A 17678-nucleotide genomic window follows, 5' to 3' on the forward strand; every position below is an offset into this window, starting at 1 on the left:
CAAGGTGATGTCTCTGCTTCTTACTATGCTGTCTAGGTTTGCCATAGCTTTCCTCCCAAGGAGCAAGCGTCTTAATTTCATGGCTACAGTCACCGTTTGTGGTGGTCTTGGAGCCCAAGAAAATAAAATCTGTCACTGCTTCCATTTCTTCCCCTTCTATATGCCAGGAAGTGATGGGGCCAGATGCCATGATCTTCGTTTTTTTAATGTTGCGTTTCAAACCAGCTTTTGCACTCTCCACTTTCACCCTCAACAAGAGGCTCTTGAGATCCTCTTCACTTTCTGCCATTAGGGTGGTATTGTCTGCGTATCTGAGGTTGTTGATAATTCTCCCAGCAATCTTAATTCCGACCTGTGAGTCATCCAACCTGGCGTTTCTCATGATGTACTCTGCATACAAGTTAAATAAGCAAGGCAACAATATACAGCCTTGTCGTACTCCTTTCCCAATTTTGAACGACTCGGTTGTTCCATGTCCGGTTCTTACTGTTGCTTCTTGACCCTCGTACAGGTTTCTCAGGAGACAGGTAAGGTGGTCTGGTACTCCCATCTCCCTAAGAATTTGCCACAGTTTGTTGTGATCCACACAATCAAAGGCTTTAGCGTAGTCAGTGAAGCAGAAATAGACGTTTTTCTGGAATTCTCTTGCTTTCTCCATGATCCTGCGAATGTTGGCAATTTGATCTCTAGTTCCTCTGCCTCTTCGAAACCCAGCTTGTACTTCCGGTGGTTCTCAATTCACATATTGCTGAAGCCTAGCTTGTAGGATTTTGAGCATAACCTTGCTGGCATGTGAAATGGGTGCAATTGTACGTTTGAACACTCTTTGGCGTTGCCCTTCTTCGGAATTGGAATGTAAACTGACCTTTTCCAGTCTTGTGGCCACTGTTGAGTGTTCCAAATTTGTTGGCATATTGAGTGCAGCCCTTTAACAGCATCATCTTTTAGGATCTTAAATAGCTCAGCTGGAATACTGTCATCTCCACTAGCTTTGTTGTTAGTAATGCTTCCTAAGGCCCACTTGACTTCACTCTCTAGGATGTCTGGCTCAAGTTCAGTGAGCACACTATCATGGCTATCAGGGACATTAAGATCGTTCCTTTATAGTTCTTCTGTGTATTCTTTCCACCTCTTCTTGATCTCATCTGCTTCCGTTAGGTCCCTGCCTTCTTTGTCCTTTATCATGCCCGTCTTTGCACAAAACATTCCCTTGATATCTCAGATTTTCTTGAAAAGATCTCTAGTCTTTCCCATTCTATTGTTTTCCTTGATTGCTTTGCATTGTTCATTTAAGAAAGCCTTCTTGTCTCTCCTTGCTATTCTGTGGAAATCTGCATTCAGTTGGATATATCTTCCCCTTTCTCCCTTGCTTTTCGCTTCCCTTCTTTCGTGAGCTACTTGTAAAGCCTCATCAGACAGCCACTTTGCTTTCTTGCATTTCTTTTTCTTTGGGATGGATTTCATTGCTGCCTCCTGAACAATGTTACGGACTTCCATCCATAGTTCCTCAGGCACTCTGTCTATCAGGTCTAATCCCTGAAATCTATTCCTCACCTCCACTGTATATTCATAAGGGATATGATTTAGGTCATACCTGAACGGTTTAGTGGTTTTCCCGACGTTCTTCAATTTAAGCTGGAATTTTGCAATAAAAAGCTCATGATCTGAGCCACAGTCAGCTCCAGGTCTTGTTTTTACTGACTGTATAGAGCTTCTCCATCTTTGGCTGCAAAGGACATAATCAATCTGATTTCGATATTGACCATCTGGTGATGTCCATGTGTAGAGTCGCCTGTTGTGCTGTTGGAAAAACAGTGGGACATACACTTGAGTAACTATGCATATGATTGTATAGTATAGTAAGACCCTAGTATATGTGCTTAGGACCGCAGCCTAATTCTAAGATTAAAGGTATTCTTACAGATCACTAGCCAACCTAACACTCTTCTTCTGCTGCTGCTCTGGTAGCCTGCTACCAGTATAGGACATCAGTGGGAAACAGAACTGATTAAAAGAAAAATTGGAAAAAGAAAAACTTACTGAAGCAGACAGTTGACTAATGATTTTTGCCAAGTCACTGATATGTAGCCTTTATAAAAACTGGAAACATGCATGTACTTCAGCCGGTGTCCATTTTAAAGATTAAACAGGAAAACCAGGCTTGTTCATTAAAGATATTTATTAATGTTGTTTGTATTATTTATTTAAAAGATTTGCATCCTGCTTTCCAACAATGCCTTCCAAGGCTGCTAACAATAAAAATGTAACAATGAACAATAAAGGCTAAAGCCAAACAGCAATGAGAGCAGTAGTTAAAACTTTGAAAGCAGGAGTGAAATATATTATCCATCAAAAGCTCAAGGGAGTAACATTGTTTTCCCATGGCATGTAAAAGCTAACTGAGTAGGTGCCAGCTGAGTGTCTTTAAGAAGATTATTCTATAACCAGGGTGCCACCACCAAAACAGCCTGTTGCTGGTTGCCACCCACCTCAGCTTTGAAGGCAGTGGAACTTGGAGCAGGGCTTCTGGTTAAAATCTTAGTGAAAGAGCAGCTTCATATGGGATCAGGCAGTCCCTCTGGTCCCAAGCCATGTAGGGTTTATTAATCAAAACCAGCACCTTACATTGCACCCAGAAACAAATTGGAAGCAGTGATGATTTTCAATAAATACTGGTGAAATGTGTCACATTTATTTATTTATAATATTTTTATACTGCTCCCCAGCCAAAAAGATCGCGGACCAGCTTACATATAATCAGTAAAACAAGGCAATGCCTGCCTGCAGGCTTCCAATCTAAAAAAGACATGACATACAAGAAAAAAGGAATAGGGAGGGAAGAGAGGGAAAATTAAGTCGTTCAGCAGGGCTAATGGAATGGCCCTGCTTCCCCCTTTCATCTTCCTCAGTACAGCCTGCTGGAATGGCTATCGGTGGTAACAGTTAAGGGAGGAGGAGCCTTCATGGGGGTGGTCTTCAGCCTGTACCAACTGACCTGTACTAATTAGTAATCCAGCTTCTGAAACCATCTGAACCTTCTGAATGGTCTTCAGGGTCAGCTCCAATTATATTTGAGTAATTGTCAGGGAAAAGGAAACTTTTATATTCTTTGCTTTAAAAAGGAAATAATTCTCACAACACTATGACAATAAACCACGGAACAAAACATTTATTCTGGTAAGGATGCAAAATAGCAAAGCCAGGATTATTTTGATTAGTAAGACTGTTTCATTGACAGCGTGTGGAAATGCCCCATAACTGCACCAGCCTTTGTGGGGTTTGTGCCTGTGGAATGTTTCATAGCACCATAGCTCTCTTCCTAACATTACAGTTTGGACATTATTCCAGGATAAGCAGGGAGACAAATTATGTTTTAATTACAATTATGCCAGTAAGATGCGCCATAAATAATCTGATTCTGTGTATGGCTGAGGCAGCTCCATCCCCACCCTTCTATCCAGCCAGTAAAATATTGTTTATAAGTTAGATAGCCATATATACAGCAGTGTGGGAGGCTTACCCTGGTGAAGAGGCTTGAAAATCAGAACAGAAACGTAATTAATCTCAACTCCAGAAAACAAATCCTTGTAAAGCAGTTAAGTCAGTCTATATTCCTGTTTTTCGAATGGGGAATCAAGACACACACATGTATTTTGGGACTGTTAATGAGACATACTGAGTGCTAAAAACAAAACCTAATATCACAAATATGGAGGAACAAGCAAACGCTTTGTGAGAGCCTCTGGTGTTATACTTGAAAAACTGCCTTGTAGTGAGCTGTGAGGCTGGAACAGAGTTTTATTGGTGATGATTTCATCAGCCTTGAAATCTAAAACCCAATTCATTGTTTCAAATGTATTCCAGATGGAAGGCAAATGGTGGAGCGGAAGAAAAAGCAAAGAAAAAAACAAAGAAAGGAATCGCAGTGTCCTGACAATTCCATCGACTGTTTGATGATGGAAATGCCGTTTGCCAAAGCAGATATTGAGGCCGAATTTAGCAGTAAGTATAGATACTAATCCAGAGCTATGAAGTTGCTTCAGTTTGCATTCTCACGTTGAAGTAAACAAGCAAGTTCTATTTGGGCCAAATTCCCCAGATTTTGTAATGACAAATGCAAATACTGCAGTTCTTGAAGGTTGACCCCACCTCCCCCCAAATGCCCCAGTGTTTGCATCCTCTAACTGCAAAAAATGTATTTGGATCCCAAGTTAATCACAGAAGATATTCTATTAATTGTAAGTTCTCTGTTTTCCAGTGCTTATCTTTTAAGGAAATGTAGGCAATTTGTGCAACTGCAATAATGAAAAAATAGAATAAAAGTAAATGTGGGATTGCTCAGGCTTCAGATTCAAAACAACTAATTAAAGGGCTGGTTGTGGCCAGGAGGAACCAGAACATGACTAACTAAAGCTTGCAGTAGCAGGAAGAAGCCTCAATATGTACTTTGCTAGTTCATATTGGGCAGGGTCATGCTGCAATGTCATCATAAGATTGTTTCTTAAATCACCACAATTCATGTCTGAAAAAAGACACGAGGATAAAACTGAAAAGGCTGGAACACAATGGTTTGGAAGCGACATCATCTAGATTCTTCATAAAAACTGACTGAATGAATTATGTCTATTCTCGTTTAGACTATTGTAATGTGCTCTACATGGGGTTACCCTTGAAGACGGTTCGGAAGCTGCAGCTGGTATAGAACGCGGCGGCTCGCCTGATTAAAGGCAGCCGCCGGCAAGATCACATCACTCCAGTGCTGAAGGAGTTGCACTGGTTACCAGTTGTTTTCCGGGCCAAATTCAAGGTGTTAGTTTTGACCTTTAAAACCCTATATGGTTCCAGCCCAGCCTATCTTAAGGAGCGCTTCCAGCAACACCAGACAAGCCGCTTAACAAGGTCAGCCTTGGATGGCTTTCTCTCTGTCCCATCAACCAGGACAGCTAGACTGGTGGGGACGAAGGAGAGGGCCTTTTCTGTGGTGGCCCCCACTCTGTGGAACTCCCTCCCTAAGGAACTCCGTCATGCCCCCTCTTTAATGACCTTCCGCCGTGCATTAAAAACGTGGTTGTTCGGGCAGGCATTTGGGGTGGGTTAGGGTATTTTAGAAAACGTTTTTATTGTAGAATTTTATTGTTTTAAACTGTTTTATTATATGTTGTACATCGCCCAGAGTGGCTGGGTGACCAGCCAGATGGGCGATTAATAAATTTAATAAATAAATAAATAAATAAATAAAATATTGTGGAAAAAACAGTATGGCGGCATCCTTAATCCTCTATGGTCCACTTTGGTTCTTTCTTTTTCAAGCTCCTAAAACTATAACCCTGAGAACTGGAAACCTTTTCAAAACCTGAGTTTCTGGTTGCTCTCTAGGGCAGCCTTCCACCAACCTGGTGCCGTCCAGATGTAGTTTCCCCCTCAAGCCATGCTGCCCAGGTTCAGACAGCATGACAAGCTGTCTGAACCAGGAGGATATTTAGGCAAATGGCACCTGGAATGTGCTGGCACACGCCACAGCTTAAAACAAGCCACCATGGCTTGTGTAAGCCCTGACGATTGTGCGAACTGTGCCATTAAATCTGAATTAGGCCTGGTATAATATTTTCCAGCACTTATGTATTGTTCTATTTACATGTGCACAGCATAATAACTGTGTTTTTGTTTTCCTCCAGCCACAAACACATCTGAAACAAATATTAAAAAGAAGAGAAAGAGAACTACTGGAAAGGAAAGTGAAAAGGACAATCTAATAAAAAAGAAAAAGAAAAATCAAGATCATCCAAATTATTTCATCTCAGTTCCAATTACAAATCCAAAGGTGGACTTGCTGTTTATTATTCTACAATATTTTACTATGCTGGGCAACATGAAGAATCAGAGCTTAGTCTTAATCACAGTAATTTATTTTGATTTACTCTCATAGGCACCCTTGATTTATGAATCATATTGTCTACAAATGTTCTGCCTATTCTACTTACAAATAATGATGCTTAGATGAGCAGAAGAGCGGGAGAAAAGGGGGAGAAGAGTAAGAGGAAAGCTGGCATCAGAAGGATTTGGTAGAAATAATCATCTAGCCAACATTTTCTCTCTCCTCCCCCCGCCCCATGGCTCAGTAGGAAAGGTCTGCTGGGTTGCTCTCCTTTCACATGTAGAAAATGGGATGACATGGCATACAAGGGACAGAAAAAGGATATTTATTTATTTATTTATTTCTATACTGCCCAATAGCCGAAGCTCTCTGGGCGGTTCACAAATCCGGATCTTGTATGTGGAGCCATGCTGCGCTTAGCCATACTGTGGGGTTTTCTCCAGTGCTTGAATTACAAAGTTGCTGGGGGTGAAAGTACAGGGTGGCCCTCCCACCTTTTGTATTGGCCCCCTTAGCTAATGTTTTAGAAGGTTCTGGTATGAGGGAGGAGGGCAAAATCTGGCTGATGCCTTTATCCAAGGGCTCTTAATGGCACCCTGCCTAGATCAGGCGTGGGCAGAAAGTAAATATCTAAACGTTTTGAACTTCAACTCCTAGAATTCCTGACTATTGGCTGTGCTAGTAGGGGATTCTGGGAGTTGAAATTTAAAAAATCTAGAAATCTACCTTCTGCCCACCCCTGGTAGAAAGGCGGGGTAATTGCTTTGCATTGCTTTGTTTACTCAGGTTGTCTATCTAGATCCACTTATACCCAGTGCTTGATTCACCTGTGGGGGATGGGGGGGGGCAAGCTTCCTTATCTTTTTTGACACTCAGCATAGCTACTACTTTTTAGAAGGCTACCAGGAGGGCATAATTTTGCTAAAGTTGGGAGGTGTCAAGGGTGGGACTTGAGGATTTAATTAAGGATCCCTCTTACTCACCCCACCACAGTGCACACACACACATAATTAGAGCACTGTTTTTATTTTTCTTGGAGCAGAAGCTGTTGTGGGGAAAGGGATACTTTTATTGCTGCCAGTGGCTTTTCCCTGAATTGACATTGCAATCATTTTTATCTAGTGTAAGAGACAATGGTCCTGCTCTGGCAAGTCCTATGAAATGCACACATGGTCTTGTGCAATTACAGTAGGGATATCAATTACATGATACGGATGATCCAGCCCTTCTCCTCAAAGCAATATACACACACAGCTCTGGGCATGTTCTGGGCAGGCAGCTGTGTATACATAAGGAGAAAAATTTGGAAATAGACTGGATCTGAGCCTCTGGATCTCCTCCTTCTCCATCATGCCTGCAAGGACGATATCAGAAGCATTCACTTCCATTTTTTATGAACTGCAGTTTAGAATTACATCCGAACCCTAAACTGTGTTTAATCTTAACTGTGGCTTCTTTGAAACTAGCCATCTTCGTAACCCATGGTTTGAAGTTGGCTTGTTTCAAACAAACTCTAGTTAAGGTTAGCCAGAGTTTATTGGTTTGGATGAACAACAAGCTGTGGTTATTTAAAAACAGAAGTGAAAACTCTGATCTATTCCTTGCAGCTGTGCTGGAGGAAGGGAGCGGAGGAGCACACATGCCTGAGACTCACAGTGGCTTGTTCCTGTCATGAGTAAACCATGGTAACTGTCCTTCCTGTAACAATAAACTCATTGACTGGGTTTGGACAATCAGTGGAGGAAAAAAAGCCATGATGGCTTCTTCCCCCCACCCTGCATGTGCCGCTTGCATGCCCACCATTTCCCTAATTACCTTTGCCGCAAAGCAGTTTGCCTTGTTCTCCAAACTCAGGGAGTGTGAGGTGGGGGTGGCTTCCAAACCAACCCATAACCCCTATAACAAACCATGGGTTGCAGGGTGATTTGGAAGCCACCCCTGCCACGCACCTCACCAGGTTCGGACGACACAGCAATCCACACAGCGGCGAGGATAATTAGTAAAATTGGGAAAAACAGCCCACTGTGACTTATTTAAGTCATGGTGGGTTGTGTGACTTTTGAAAATTCAAGCCACAACCACAGCTTGTCATGTCCGAACCCGGCAAGGGTGGGTTGTTGCCATGGTTAACAAACCACTCAGAACCCATGGGCTGTTTTAGGATAACCACAGCAACAACCCATAGTCATACGATACAACAAGCTGCCGTCACAGCTTGAATATTCAAAATGGTCGCCTGCATGTGCTATAGCCCACAGTGGCTTAAATAAGGGGCTGCTTGATCATGTGATCCAGCCCATTGTGCCATGGACTCTTATTTGAAGAATGACAAGCTGAAGTTCATGTATGGATGCATCAGAGCCAGAGGTTCTGTGGCTTTTGCGTTCAGTTAAAAAAAAAGCATTCTAAGAATACTTATCTATCTTTTATACTTTCCTGCACAGTTTTCAAATAATAATTTATTTTTCAATTCTATTAGATTACTTCTTTTAATTTGATTGTAATATGTGATGGATGAAAATAAATCTTTGATTTACTTAGTTTAGTTCAGGAAATTTCTCATCTAAACAACATTCAAAAGAACAAATCAACTGTAGTTGATTTAATTTCCAGTAATTTTACCATTGTATTTACACTATAGCAGTTTTTCTTGCTTTGCTTCACTGCACAGCAGAAATGGCTGGGCATAATTTAAAAGCAAGCATTTCCTTGGATGGCTATTATTAGATGGAAAAAAAAGTTAAATAACATAATACTCTTTACAAAGCAAGCCCCACTATCAAACTTCTTTTAATAAAGCAATTAGATTAGTTTTCTTTAGCAAGACTTTGTTAGGCAAGGGCATTGCAAAAAAAAAAGAAGAAGGGAGAAATAATACCTTAAAACAATCTGTATATTCCATGTCAGCTGACAAGATTACAAACTGTAATTTACAACCTCTAGGACCAGGGAAACCCAGGTTCAAATCCCCACTCAGCTCATTGGGTGATGAATGGCCAGTCACACACTCTCAGCCTAACGTACCTCACAGGGTTGTTGTGAGGATGAAATGGGATGAGGGAGGACTATGTATGCCACATTGAACTCCTTGGACCAAGAGTGGAATATAAATGTAATAAATAAGTACTTCTCGGGAAGTATCCAACAGGGCACAACTGCTAACATAAGTCACATTGTGTTAGCATAAACTACTTTAGTGCAATGCCAATAGTGTTAGCTGCCACACTGTCTTCACCAGCAAATCAGCACATCAGCTATTGGCGTTGTGCTAGCGTAGTTTACAGTAGCATAGGGTAATTTATGTTACTGGATATGCCCCATTGGATACTGCCCCTCAGAACTTATTCAGCATCACATGTGTGTGTAGCAGATAAAAATGCCCTCCAAATATATCCCCCACTTAAAGTCGATAGGTTTCCATCACATGTCTGCCATATATTCCCCACCCCAATCTGTTAAAATCTTTGGAGGAAGTCTGGCTCTACATTCCCTCATGTACAGAAGTAACATTGATTAGGATGCAACTCAGGGCTTTCTCAGTGGTGGGGCCTTTTACGCTGTGGAACAACCTTCCCTTGGCTTTGTTTCAGGAGCAGGTGAAACCCAATTTGTTTCAAAAGGTCTTTTCTGTTTTCTGATGAGTTTTGAAAGTCAGTTTTGTTGATTCTTGATCTGGGTAGAAATGTTAATGTGGATGGTTTCTAGTTATTCTTATCTTGTACATCCTTATAATATGTTTTTATAGAAAAGCAACGCATAAATTTATATATGAATTACTGATATAGTAGGTGGACATGTTTTTTATTCCAATAAGCCATATCAGCCTGGCTTTCATAATAAATTGAAATGATTCCCAGTATTTAGCATTTAAAAGAAACACTTTCTAGAACAATGCATAGTTGTTTGGAACCCCTCTTAAGGCACAATCCTATGCATGTTTAGACAGGAAAACATCCTACAATGCTGCCTGGGGAATGTGCTGTAGGACTTTTTTCTGTCTAGGAATGTCTAGGAATATGCTCTTAATGTTATTTAGGCTTCACACTTACCTGGGAGTAAGTCCAATTGAGCCCAATGGGACTTACTTCTGGGTAGACATGCATAGGATCATGCTGCTAATCTGCAATTGGGTATGTATTTAAAAGCCCCCAGGTAGCTATTTTCAAGTGAAACAGCTCACTTGTTTAGGTTTCTGTGTCATTTTGAAAAGAAATACTTTGAGATCTCTTTTATAATGTATATGTGGGCTGTGGTTGATGGATCCGTGTACCATAAACATCCACGGGGTGTTCCATGGATAAGAGCAAAAATTCCAGGCCTGACACAAAGGGTGCAAGTTGGGGGCTCGAATTAGCTGGAGTGCACTTGCACCCAGTCACCAAGATACCCTTTCTCAGAATGGGTGTCAGCCAAGACCTTTGGTCACTTCTGAAGATGGAAGGTTCCCTTTCCCCAGGAAGGGTAAGGGAGGCAGCTTGGGACATGGCTTACTAGATTTCCCCTTGCTTGGGCATTTTATGGCAGAATTCTGTTCTTTTCCCACATACAGTAAACCTCACTCTGAGGTTTAAGAAAACCTGGTGAGCTGGTATTTGGCATTATAGCCAGATAAATAATCTGCTACAGGGATGCAGAAAAAACAATGTGCAGATAAATCCTTTGAGAGCAATCATACTATATTGTAATGAATGCAGTAAAAGCCGCTATGCGTGGCATCTCTGGGTTGGGTATAGGGGGTACAGTGTTAGAGTGATTCTGGTGCTTCCTGAATAAATAGTCTCAGAAGGTTGTGCTCAGGGACTTCTGTTCCATCCCCTGGCCATTGGCCTTCAGGGTGCTGCAAGGTTCCAGCTTGTCCCCTATGCTTTTCAACATCTGCAGGAAACCACTGGGGGAAGTCATTCAGAGGTTTGGGCTGAAGTGCCATCAAAATGAGGGTGATTGAAAAGTCCCTGAAGAATTTCCAAGTCTCCATTTGTCCAACTACACATGTCTACCAGTTAGAGTGACATGGAATTATGTTGTTAGTCTTCCTTTTCTATTCAGAAGAAAGCCAACACTGTTGCCCTTTTCCCAATGAAGGCATCTTCTTCCTTAGTTATTGATACTATGAAACATGCATGTTTTCATGGAAAATGTTAGCCTTTCCATAAGATTTATATGTAGGCTAATGAAATAAATATTTGTGAAAGCACATAATCGGGCAAGAGTGGTGTGGATTTGACATGCCTTTGCTAGGAAAACCATTACTGAGATTAGTCCCAGAGGGGTAATCATGTTAGTCTGTTGCAGCAAAACCAACAGAGTCTTGTGGACTGTATCCCACAAAAGCTTATGCCGTAATACACTGGTTAGTCTTTAAGGTGCGACACTACTGAGATGTGACTGGATGTGCAGGATGGCCTTTTATTCACTAATTACTTATTAATTTCCCCTGAGATGTGACACTTTTCCACTGAAAAGAAGCACCATGCATTGGGGAAGTCTCCTACACAAGTCCCTTTGAAATATAATGGAAATTGTGCAAGAGCATTAGTTGCATTCTTAGACAGGCCTATTCATTACAATATGGCTTACGGAGAACAAAACATGTTCTGTGCTTTCTTCCTTTTGCTCTTGATTGCAGTAATTTTACAGAGTGATTTTTGTATTTGTATGTGTTTCTGTTCTATCTCAGATTACAGATGGTATTCAGGCTCTCCAGGATGCAATAATACAAAAGGATAACAGGCTTTCCAAAGCGATGGTTCATTATGGCTCTTTGCATGTCACCCTTTTGGTGATGCATTTGTCTGGTGAAGCAGCAATTGACAAGTAAGTGCTTCACTCTGAAATCATAGCTGTCTTAAAATCTTCTTTGTTTGGGGCGAGACACGGTAGAAGAATGGTAACGGAAAAGTGGTAATAAAAAAGGCCACAGAAACATTCTACATACACAGATACTTTAAAAGTAAATTACAACACCAATGACATGCCACTAATGATGCTGCTGAATTGCGTAATTAGTCGGTTTGTTGGTTGAAACTCACGCATTCATCACGCTCACCTTTGTAGTGAGCTTGGATTGCTGTCTTCCAAATTTGTTATTAATAGATTGTGGACTTCGGAGCACATGCAGTCTGCATCTAAACTATGGAATTTCTGTGCATGTGCTGAGTTGTTTGACAACAAGTAAACATTATGTAGGTAGGCCAAATGGAAACTAACAGTCAGGAAGGGGTAAGAAATACTAAAGGAGGCTGACTTGATGGCAAGGTCTTTTGCCATCAGTCACAAACAGAGCCCAGCTGTACTCCCAAGTCCTTCCATAGGTTCTAAAAGCTCCAAAGATGGACACAGTAGCGGTCTGTAGAAACGCCACTGGAGAACCCAGCAAGGGCAGAGAAGGGATCCTCTTTACGGTATGGGGAGTGGAGTGATGGTAAAGGATGGAGCCTGAGGTTCACCAGTTTTAATATAAAAGCCAGAACACAGCAACTTTCCCTTTGCCTCAAAGACCAGCATCTACACTCTTAAGTGATGACTAATGATTTCACATAATTGGGGAAGAAAAACTCCCTTGAACATGAGCCAGTTAGATGTTCATTGAGAGGAGAAAAGGAGAGGGGAAGAAGATTTGAAGTAGGGAATTTCCAAATAGCCCAGAAAGCGTGAAGCGGCTGGGCCAAAGCCGAAAGGACACTCATCTGTGGATGTGTCTGGTGGTGAAAAGAAAGTCCGATGTTGTAAAGAACAGTATTGTTTAGGAACCTGGAATGTCAGATCAATGAATCAAGGTAAGCTGGAGGTGGTCAAACATGAGATGGCAAGATTGAACATTGACATCTTGGGAATCAGCGAACTAAAATGGACAAGCATGGGCGAATTTAATTCAGGTGACCATTATATCTACTACTCTAGGCAAGAATCCCTTAGAAGAAATGGAGTAGCACTCATAGTGAACAAAAGGGTGGGAAAAGCAGTACTGGGGTACAATCTCAAAAACGATAGAATGTTCTCAGTACGAATCCAAGGCAAACCATTCAACATCACAGTAATTCAAGTCTATGCCCCAACCACTGAGGCCGAAGAAGCTGAGGTTGATCGGTTCTATGAAGACGTACAACACCTTCTAGAACTAACACCAAAACAAGATGTCCTCTTCATCACAGGGGATTGGAATGCTAAAGTAGGAAGTCAAGAAATCACCGGGATAACAGGCAAGCATGGCCTTGGTGTACAGAATGAAGCAGGACAAAGGCGAATAGAGTTTTGCCAAGAGAACACGCCGATCATAGCAAACACTCTTTTCCAGCAGCACAAGAGACGACTCTACACATGGACATCACCAGATGGTCAATATCGAAATCAGATTGATTATGTCCTTTGCAGCCAAAGATGGAAAAGCTCTATACAGTCAGTAAAAACAAGACCTGGAGCTGATTGTGGCTCAGATCATGAGCTGCTTGTTGCAAAATTTCAGCTTAAATTGAAGAATGTAGGGAAAACCACTAAACCATTCAGGTATGACCTAAATCATATCCCTTATGAATATACAGTGGAGGTGAGGAATAGATATCAGGGATTAGACCTGATAGAGTGCCTGAGGAACTCTGGACAGAGGTCCGTAACATTGTTCAGGAGGCAGCAACTCAATCCATCCCAAAGAAAAAGAAATGCAAGAAAGCCAAGTGGCTGTCTGATGAGGCTTTACAAGTAGCTGAGGAAAGAAGGGAAGCGAAAAGCAAGGGAGAAAGGGGAAGATATATCCAACTGAATGCAGAGTTCCAGAGAATAGCAAGGAGAGACAAGAAGGCCTTCCTAAATGAACAATGCAAAGAAATCGAGGAAAACAATAGAATGGGAAAGATTAGAGATCTCTTCGAGAAAATCTGAGATATCAAGGGAACATTTTGTGCAAAGACGGGCATGATAACGGACAAAGAAGGCAGGGAGCTAACAGAAGCAGATGAGATTAAGAAGAGGTGGCAAGAATACACAGAAGAACTATAAAGGAACGATCTTAATGTCCCTGATAGCCATGATAGTGCAGTCACTGAACTTGAGCCGGACATCCTCGAGAGTGAAGTCAAGTGGGCCTTAGGAAGCATTACTAACAACAAAGCTAGCGGAGATGACAGTATTCCAGCTGAACTATTTAAGATCCTAAAAGATGATGCTGTTAAAGTGCTGCACTCAATATGCCAACAAATCTGGAACACTCAACAATGGCCACAAGACTGGAAAAGGTCAGTTTACATTCCAATTCCGAAGAAGGGCAATGCCAAAGAGTGTTCAAATTACCGTACCATTGCGCTCATTTCACATGCCAGCAAGGTGATGCTCAAAATCCTACAAGCTAGGCTTCCGCAGCTGGGTTTCGAAGAGGCAGAGGATCAAATCGCCAACATTCGCAGGATCATGGAGAAAGCAAGAGAATTCCAGAAAAACGTCTATTTCTGCTTCATTGACTACGCTAAAGCCTTTGATTGTGTGGATCACAACAAACTGTGGCAAATTCTGAAAGAGATGGGAGTACCAGACCACCTTACCTGTCTCCTGAGAAACCTGTATGAGGGCCAAGAAGCAACAGTAAGAACCAGACATGGAACAACCGATTGGTTCAAAATTGGGAAAGCAGTACGACAAGGCTGCATATTGTCGCCCTGTGTATTTAATTTATATGCAGAGTACATCATGAGAAACGCCGGGTTGGATGACTCACAGGTCGGAATTAAGATTGCCGGGAGAATTATCAACAACCTCAGATACGCAGACGATACCACCCTAATGGCAGAAAGCGAAGAGGATCTAAAGAGCCTCTTGTTGAGGGTGAAAGTGGAGAGTGCAAAAGCTGGTTTGAAACTCAACATTAACAAAATGAAGATCATGGCATCTGGCCCTATCACTTCCTGGCATATAGAAGGGGAAGAAATGGAAGCAGTGACAGATTTTATTTTCTTGGGCTCCAAGATCACCGCAGGCAGTGACTGTAGCCATGAAATTAAAAGGTGCTTGCTCCTTGGGAGGAAAGCTAAGGCAAACCGAGACAGCATAATAAGAAGCAGAGACATCACCTTGCCGACAAAGGTCCGTATAATCAAAGCTATGGTTTTCCCAGTGGCAACATATGGCTATGAGAGCTGGATTATAAGGAAGGCTGAGCGCCAAATAATTGATGCTTTCGAACTGTGGTGCTGGAGAAGACTCTTATGAGTCCCCTGGACTGCAAGGAGGTCAAATCAGTCCATCCTAAAGGAAATCAACCCTGAGTGCTCATTGGAAGGACAGATACTGAAGCTGAAGCTCCAATATTTTGGCCACCTAATGCGAAGAGAAAACTCCCTGGAAAAGACCCTGATGCTGGGAAAGACTGAAGGCAAAAGGAGAAGGGGACGGCAGAGGATGAGATGGCTAGATAGCATCACCAATGCAATGAATATGGACTTGAGCACGCTCCGGGAAAGAGCGCAGGACAGGAAGGCCTGGTATGCTATGGTCCATGGGGTCACGAAGAGTCGGACACGACTGAACGACTGAACAACAACAACAATGGGAGTGACTTGGAAAGGGAGATAAACAGACATTGAAATCCTAGTAATAATAATAATATATTTGTACAGCACTTTCAAGTGTTTGAAATGCTTCACATGCATTATCTTACAACAATGCTGTAAGGTAAATCAGTATTATTATCTCCCATATTGTGGATGGAGGGTGGGAGGGACTGATGGAGTATGATTTGTCTAAGGTAAATTCATGGCAGACGCAAGGTTCAAAACGGACGTTTCAATTTGTAGGTCTGTCTCCACCAGTTCTCTGACAAATATATTGTGGCATATGCTTTTGTGGACCAGAGCCCACCTACATCAGATACATGATGTGTTATCTTCAATTGACAATTATACATGGATACAAAGGAGAAAATGTAAACATTGGAATCAAAAGGCCATGAAATAATCCATTTGCCACAGCTGTCACTGTTGTGTAATAGTAATATAGTTTTTCTTGTTATGCTAATTTAATACCCCATAAATCAGACTTTGTTTTCATTATTATTTTAGTACATTTATATCCTGCCTTCCTTCCATCATGGAACTCAAGGCATTGTAGTTGGAATTCTCAGATAGTCCCCCATCCAGGCACTGGCCAGACCTAGTCTTGCTTAGCTTCAGCAAGATGGCTATATCATGTGCCCTCAGACTGTGTTTTGCTTGATAGCAGTCTCTTTAACCATGATCCTTATCATAATTATTGCATAGGAACTAGTATGATAGAGCCTTTTCTTTGAGTCAGCTAATTGCAAATCAGATACGGTTTCTCATGCTCTTTAATAGTGTAGGATGAGAATCCTGAGCACACTTACTTAGAAGTAAGCCCCATTGAACTCAATGGAACTTATTTTCAAGCATGCACATACAACGAATGAACTGCAGCACCTTTGTATTTGGCTCAAGGCTCCACAGGATTCGAGAGAGGAAGTGGTGGAAGTTAAATTGTTTTTGACAAATTTGCTTTCCACAAAGTATACTGTGGCTTTTCAGCTTCTAATGGCTGGTAATTCAGTAAAAGTAAATCATGGAAGAGAAATGGACAAGGAAGGATATAATGAGTCCATAGCCGACCCTTTCAACGTACGTAAGCTAAAAGCTAAAACCCTTCCATCTGTTTCACTTCTGGTAAATTCAGCTGTGGTCCTTAAAGCCTTGACTTAGAGCTATTGAGCTCAGTCAGAGCTTTGCAGAGTATGGATTTTGAGGACAGCAGCAGAATTAGCTTTCTGCACAGCTTTGAATTAAGAATTAAAATGGGGAATGAGTTTCCTCCTTCCTAATGAGTGCAGTCCCTGGTAATTAAAGGTCATATTTTGTTCCACAACCTCTTGAAAAATGTGCACTGCTTGAAAAGGCCTGCTTTGCCATGTTGTTGTGCTTCTTGCTGTCACTGCTGCAATGCCTTTGCCTAATTCCCATCCCTATAATGCAATTTACGTTTCTGCACTCATGATTTCTGGGTGCTATCTGAATGCCAGTGGTTTCTATGGGCTTGAAGTTCTGTGTATCTGACAATGTAAGTGAAGTATGCAAATACCATTTCAGAAACATTCAGTTGATAAAATATGACGTTTCAGCCTTCATCAGTTAAAACTTGTAAACTTTTAGCCCTGGCAAGTATGTAGAATTTCTAAGATACAGCTGGCCTCCACTGTGCAATTCAGAAGCTAGAAAGCAACTGAAGACTTCTTGGTTTGTTTGCTTTTACTCTTTTCTTCTATCTAGAGTCTGGGCTGATTGTAGCATCCAAAAATATAAAAATTGGTCTTCAAATACATAATCAAGTTAACTTTTCCTCAAAATACAACTTTGAGCCCTGATTCATACGTTACCTCTGCAGCACTGGGGGAAAATGTCCAGTCAGGGCTTTACATTGCAGTATTAATGTCTGCTAGTGCCAATCACATTATTCACCCAGTTTACCTGGATACTTCCCATGGCCTCAGCAGTGGCCTTATTAGAGTGGGAAGTACCCACGTAGTCCAGGCAACCTGTGTGATTGTTATCACTGCAGTGTAGCTTCAGCCATGTGTGTAACTTCAGCCTCCCAACTCTATGCCATGTACCAGCTTACCATCTGCCACTGAAATCTGGCCTGGCTATTAAGGTGTTACAGTGTTTCTGGAAAGTGCTCAGACGGTGGTAGGTCTCTACGGGTTGTGGGGTTATCATTGAAATGTTTCTCCGTGTGCCCTTGTCACCTGCAGTTGGCACACAGATTCCTTTGCATCTGCTCTACTATTCCTAAAACAAGCTCTGGTCTGAATGGT

General features: G+C 41.8%; 1 protein-coding gene across 3 annotated transcripts in view; it reads left to right on the top strand.

The window, feature by feature from the left end:
• The window catches only part of AKAP7 (A-kinase anchoring protein 7), a 145722-nt gene that overhangs the window by 7085 nt on the left and 120959 nt on the right, over positions 1-17678 (top strand). For all 3 annotated transcript variants that reach the window (XM_084827525.1, XM_084827524.1, XM_084827526.1), the window contains exons 2-4: positions 3865-4002; positions 5676-5821; positions 11553-11689. In XM_084827525.1, the coding sequence (XP_084683651.1) occupies positions 3865-4002; positions 5676-5821; positions 11553-11689 (421 nt within the window). The remainder of the gene's footprint in view (positions 1-3864; positions 4003-5675; positions 5822-11552; positions 11690-17678) is intronic.

This window comes from Heloderma suspectum, chromosome 1 (genome assembly GCF_057233095.1).
Source record: "Heloderma suspectum isolate Gila_16-S chromosome 1, 16-S_ref, whole genome shotgun sequence".
Taxonomy (NCBI): domain Eukaryota; kingdom Metazoa; phylum Chordata; class Lepidosauria; order Squamata; family Helodermatidae; genus Heloderma; species Heloderma suspectum.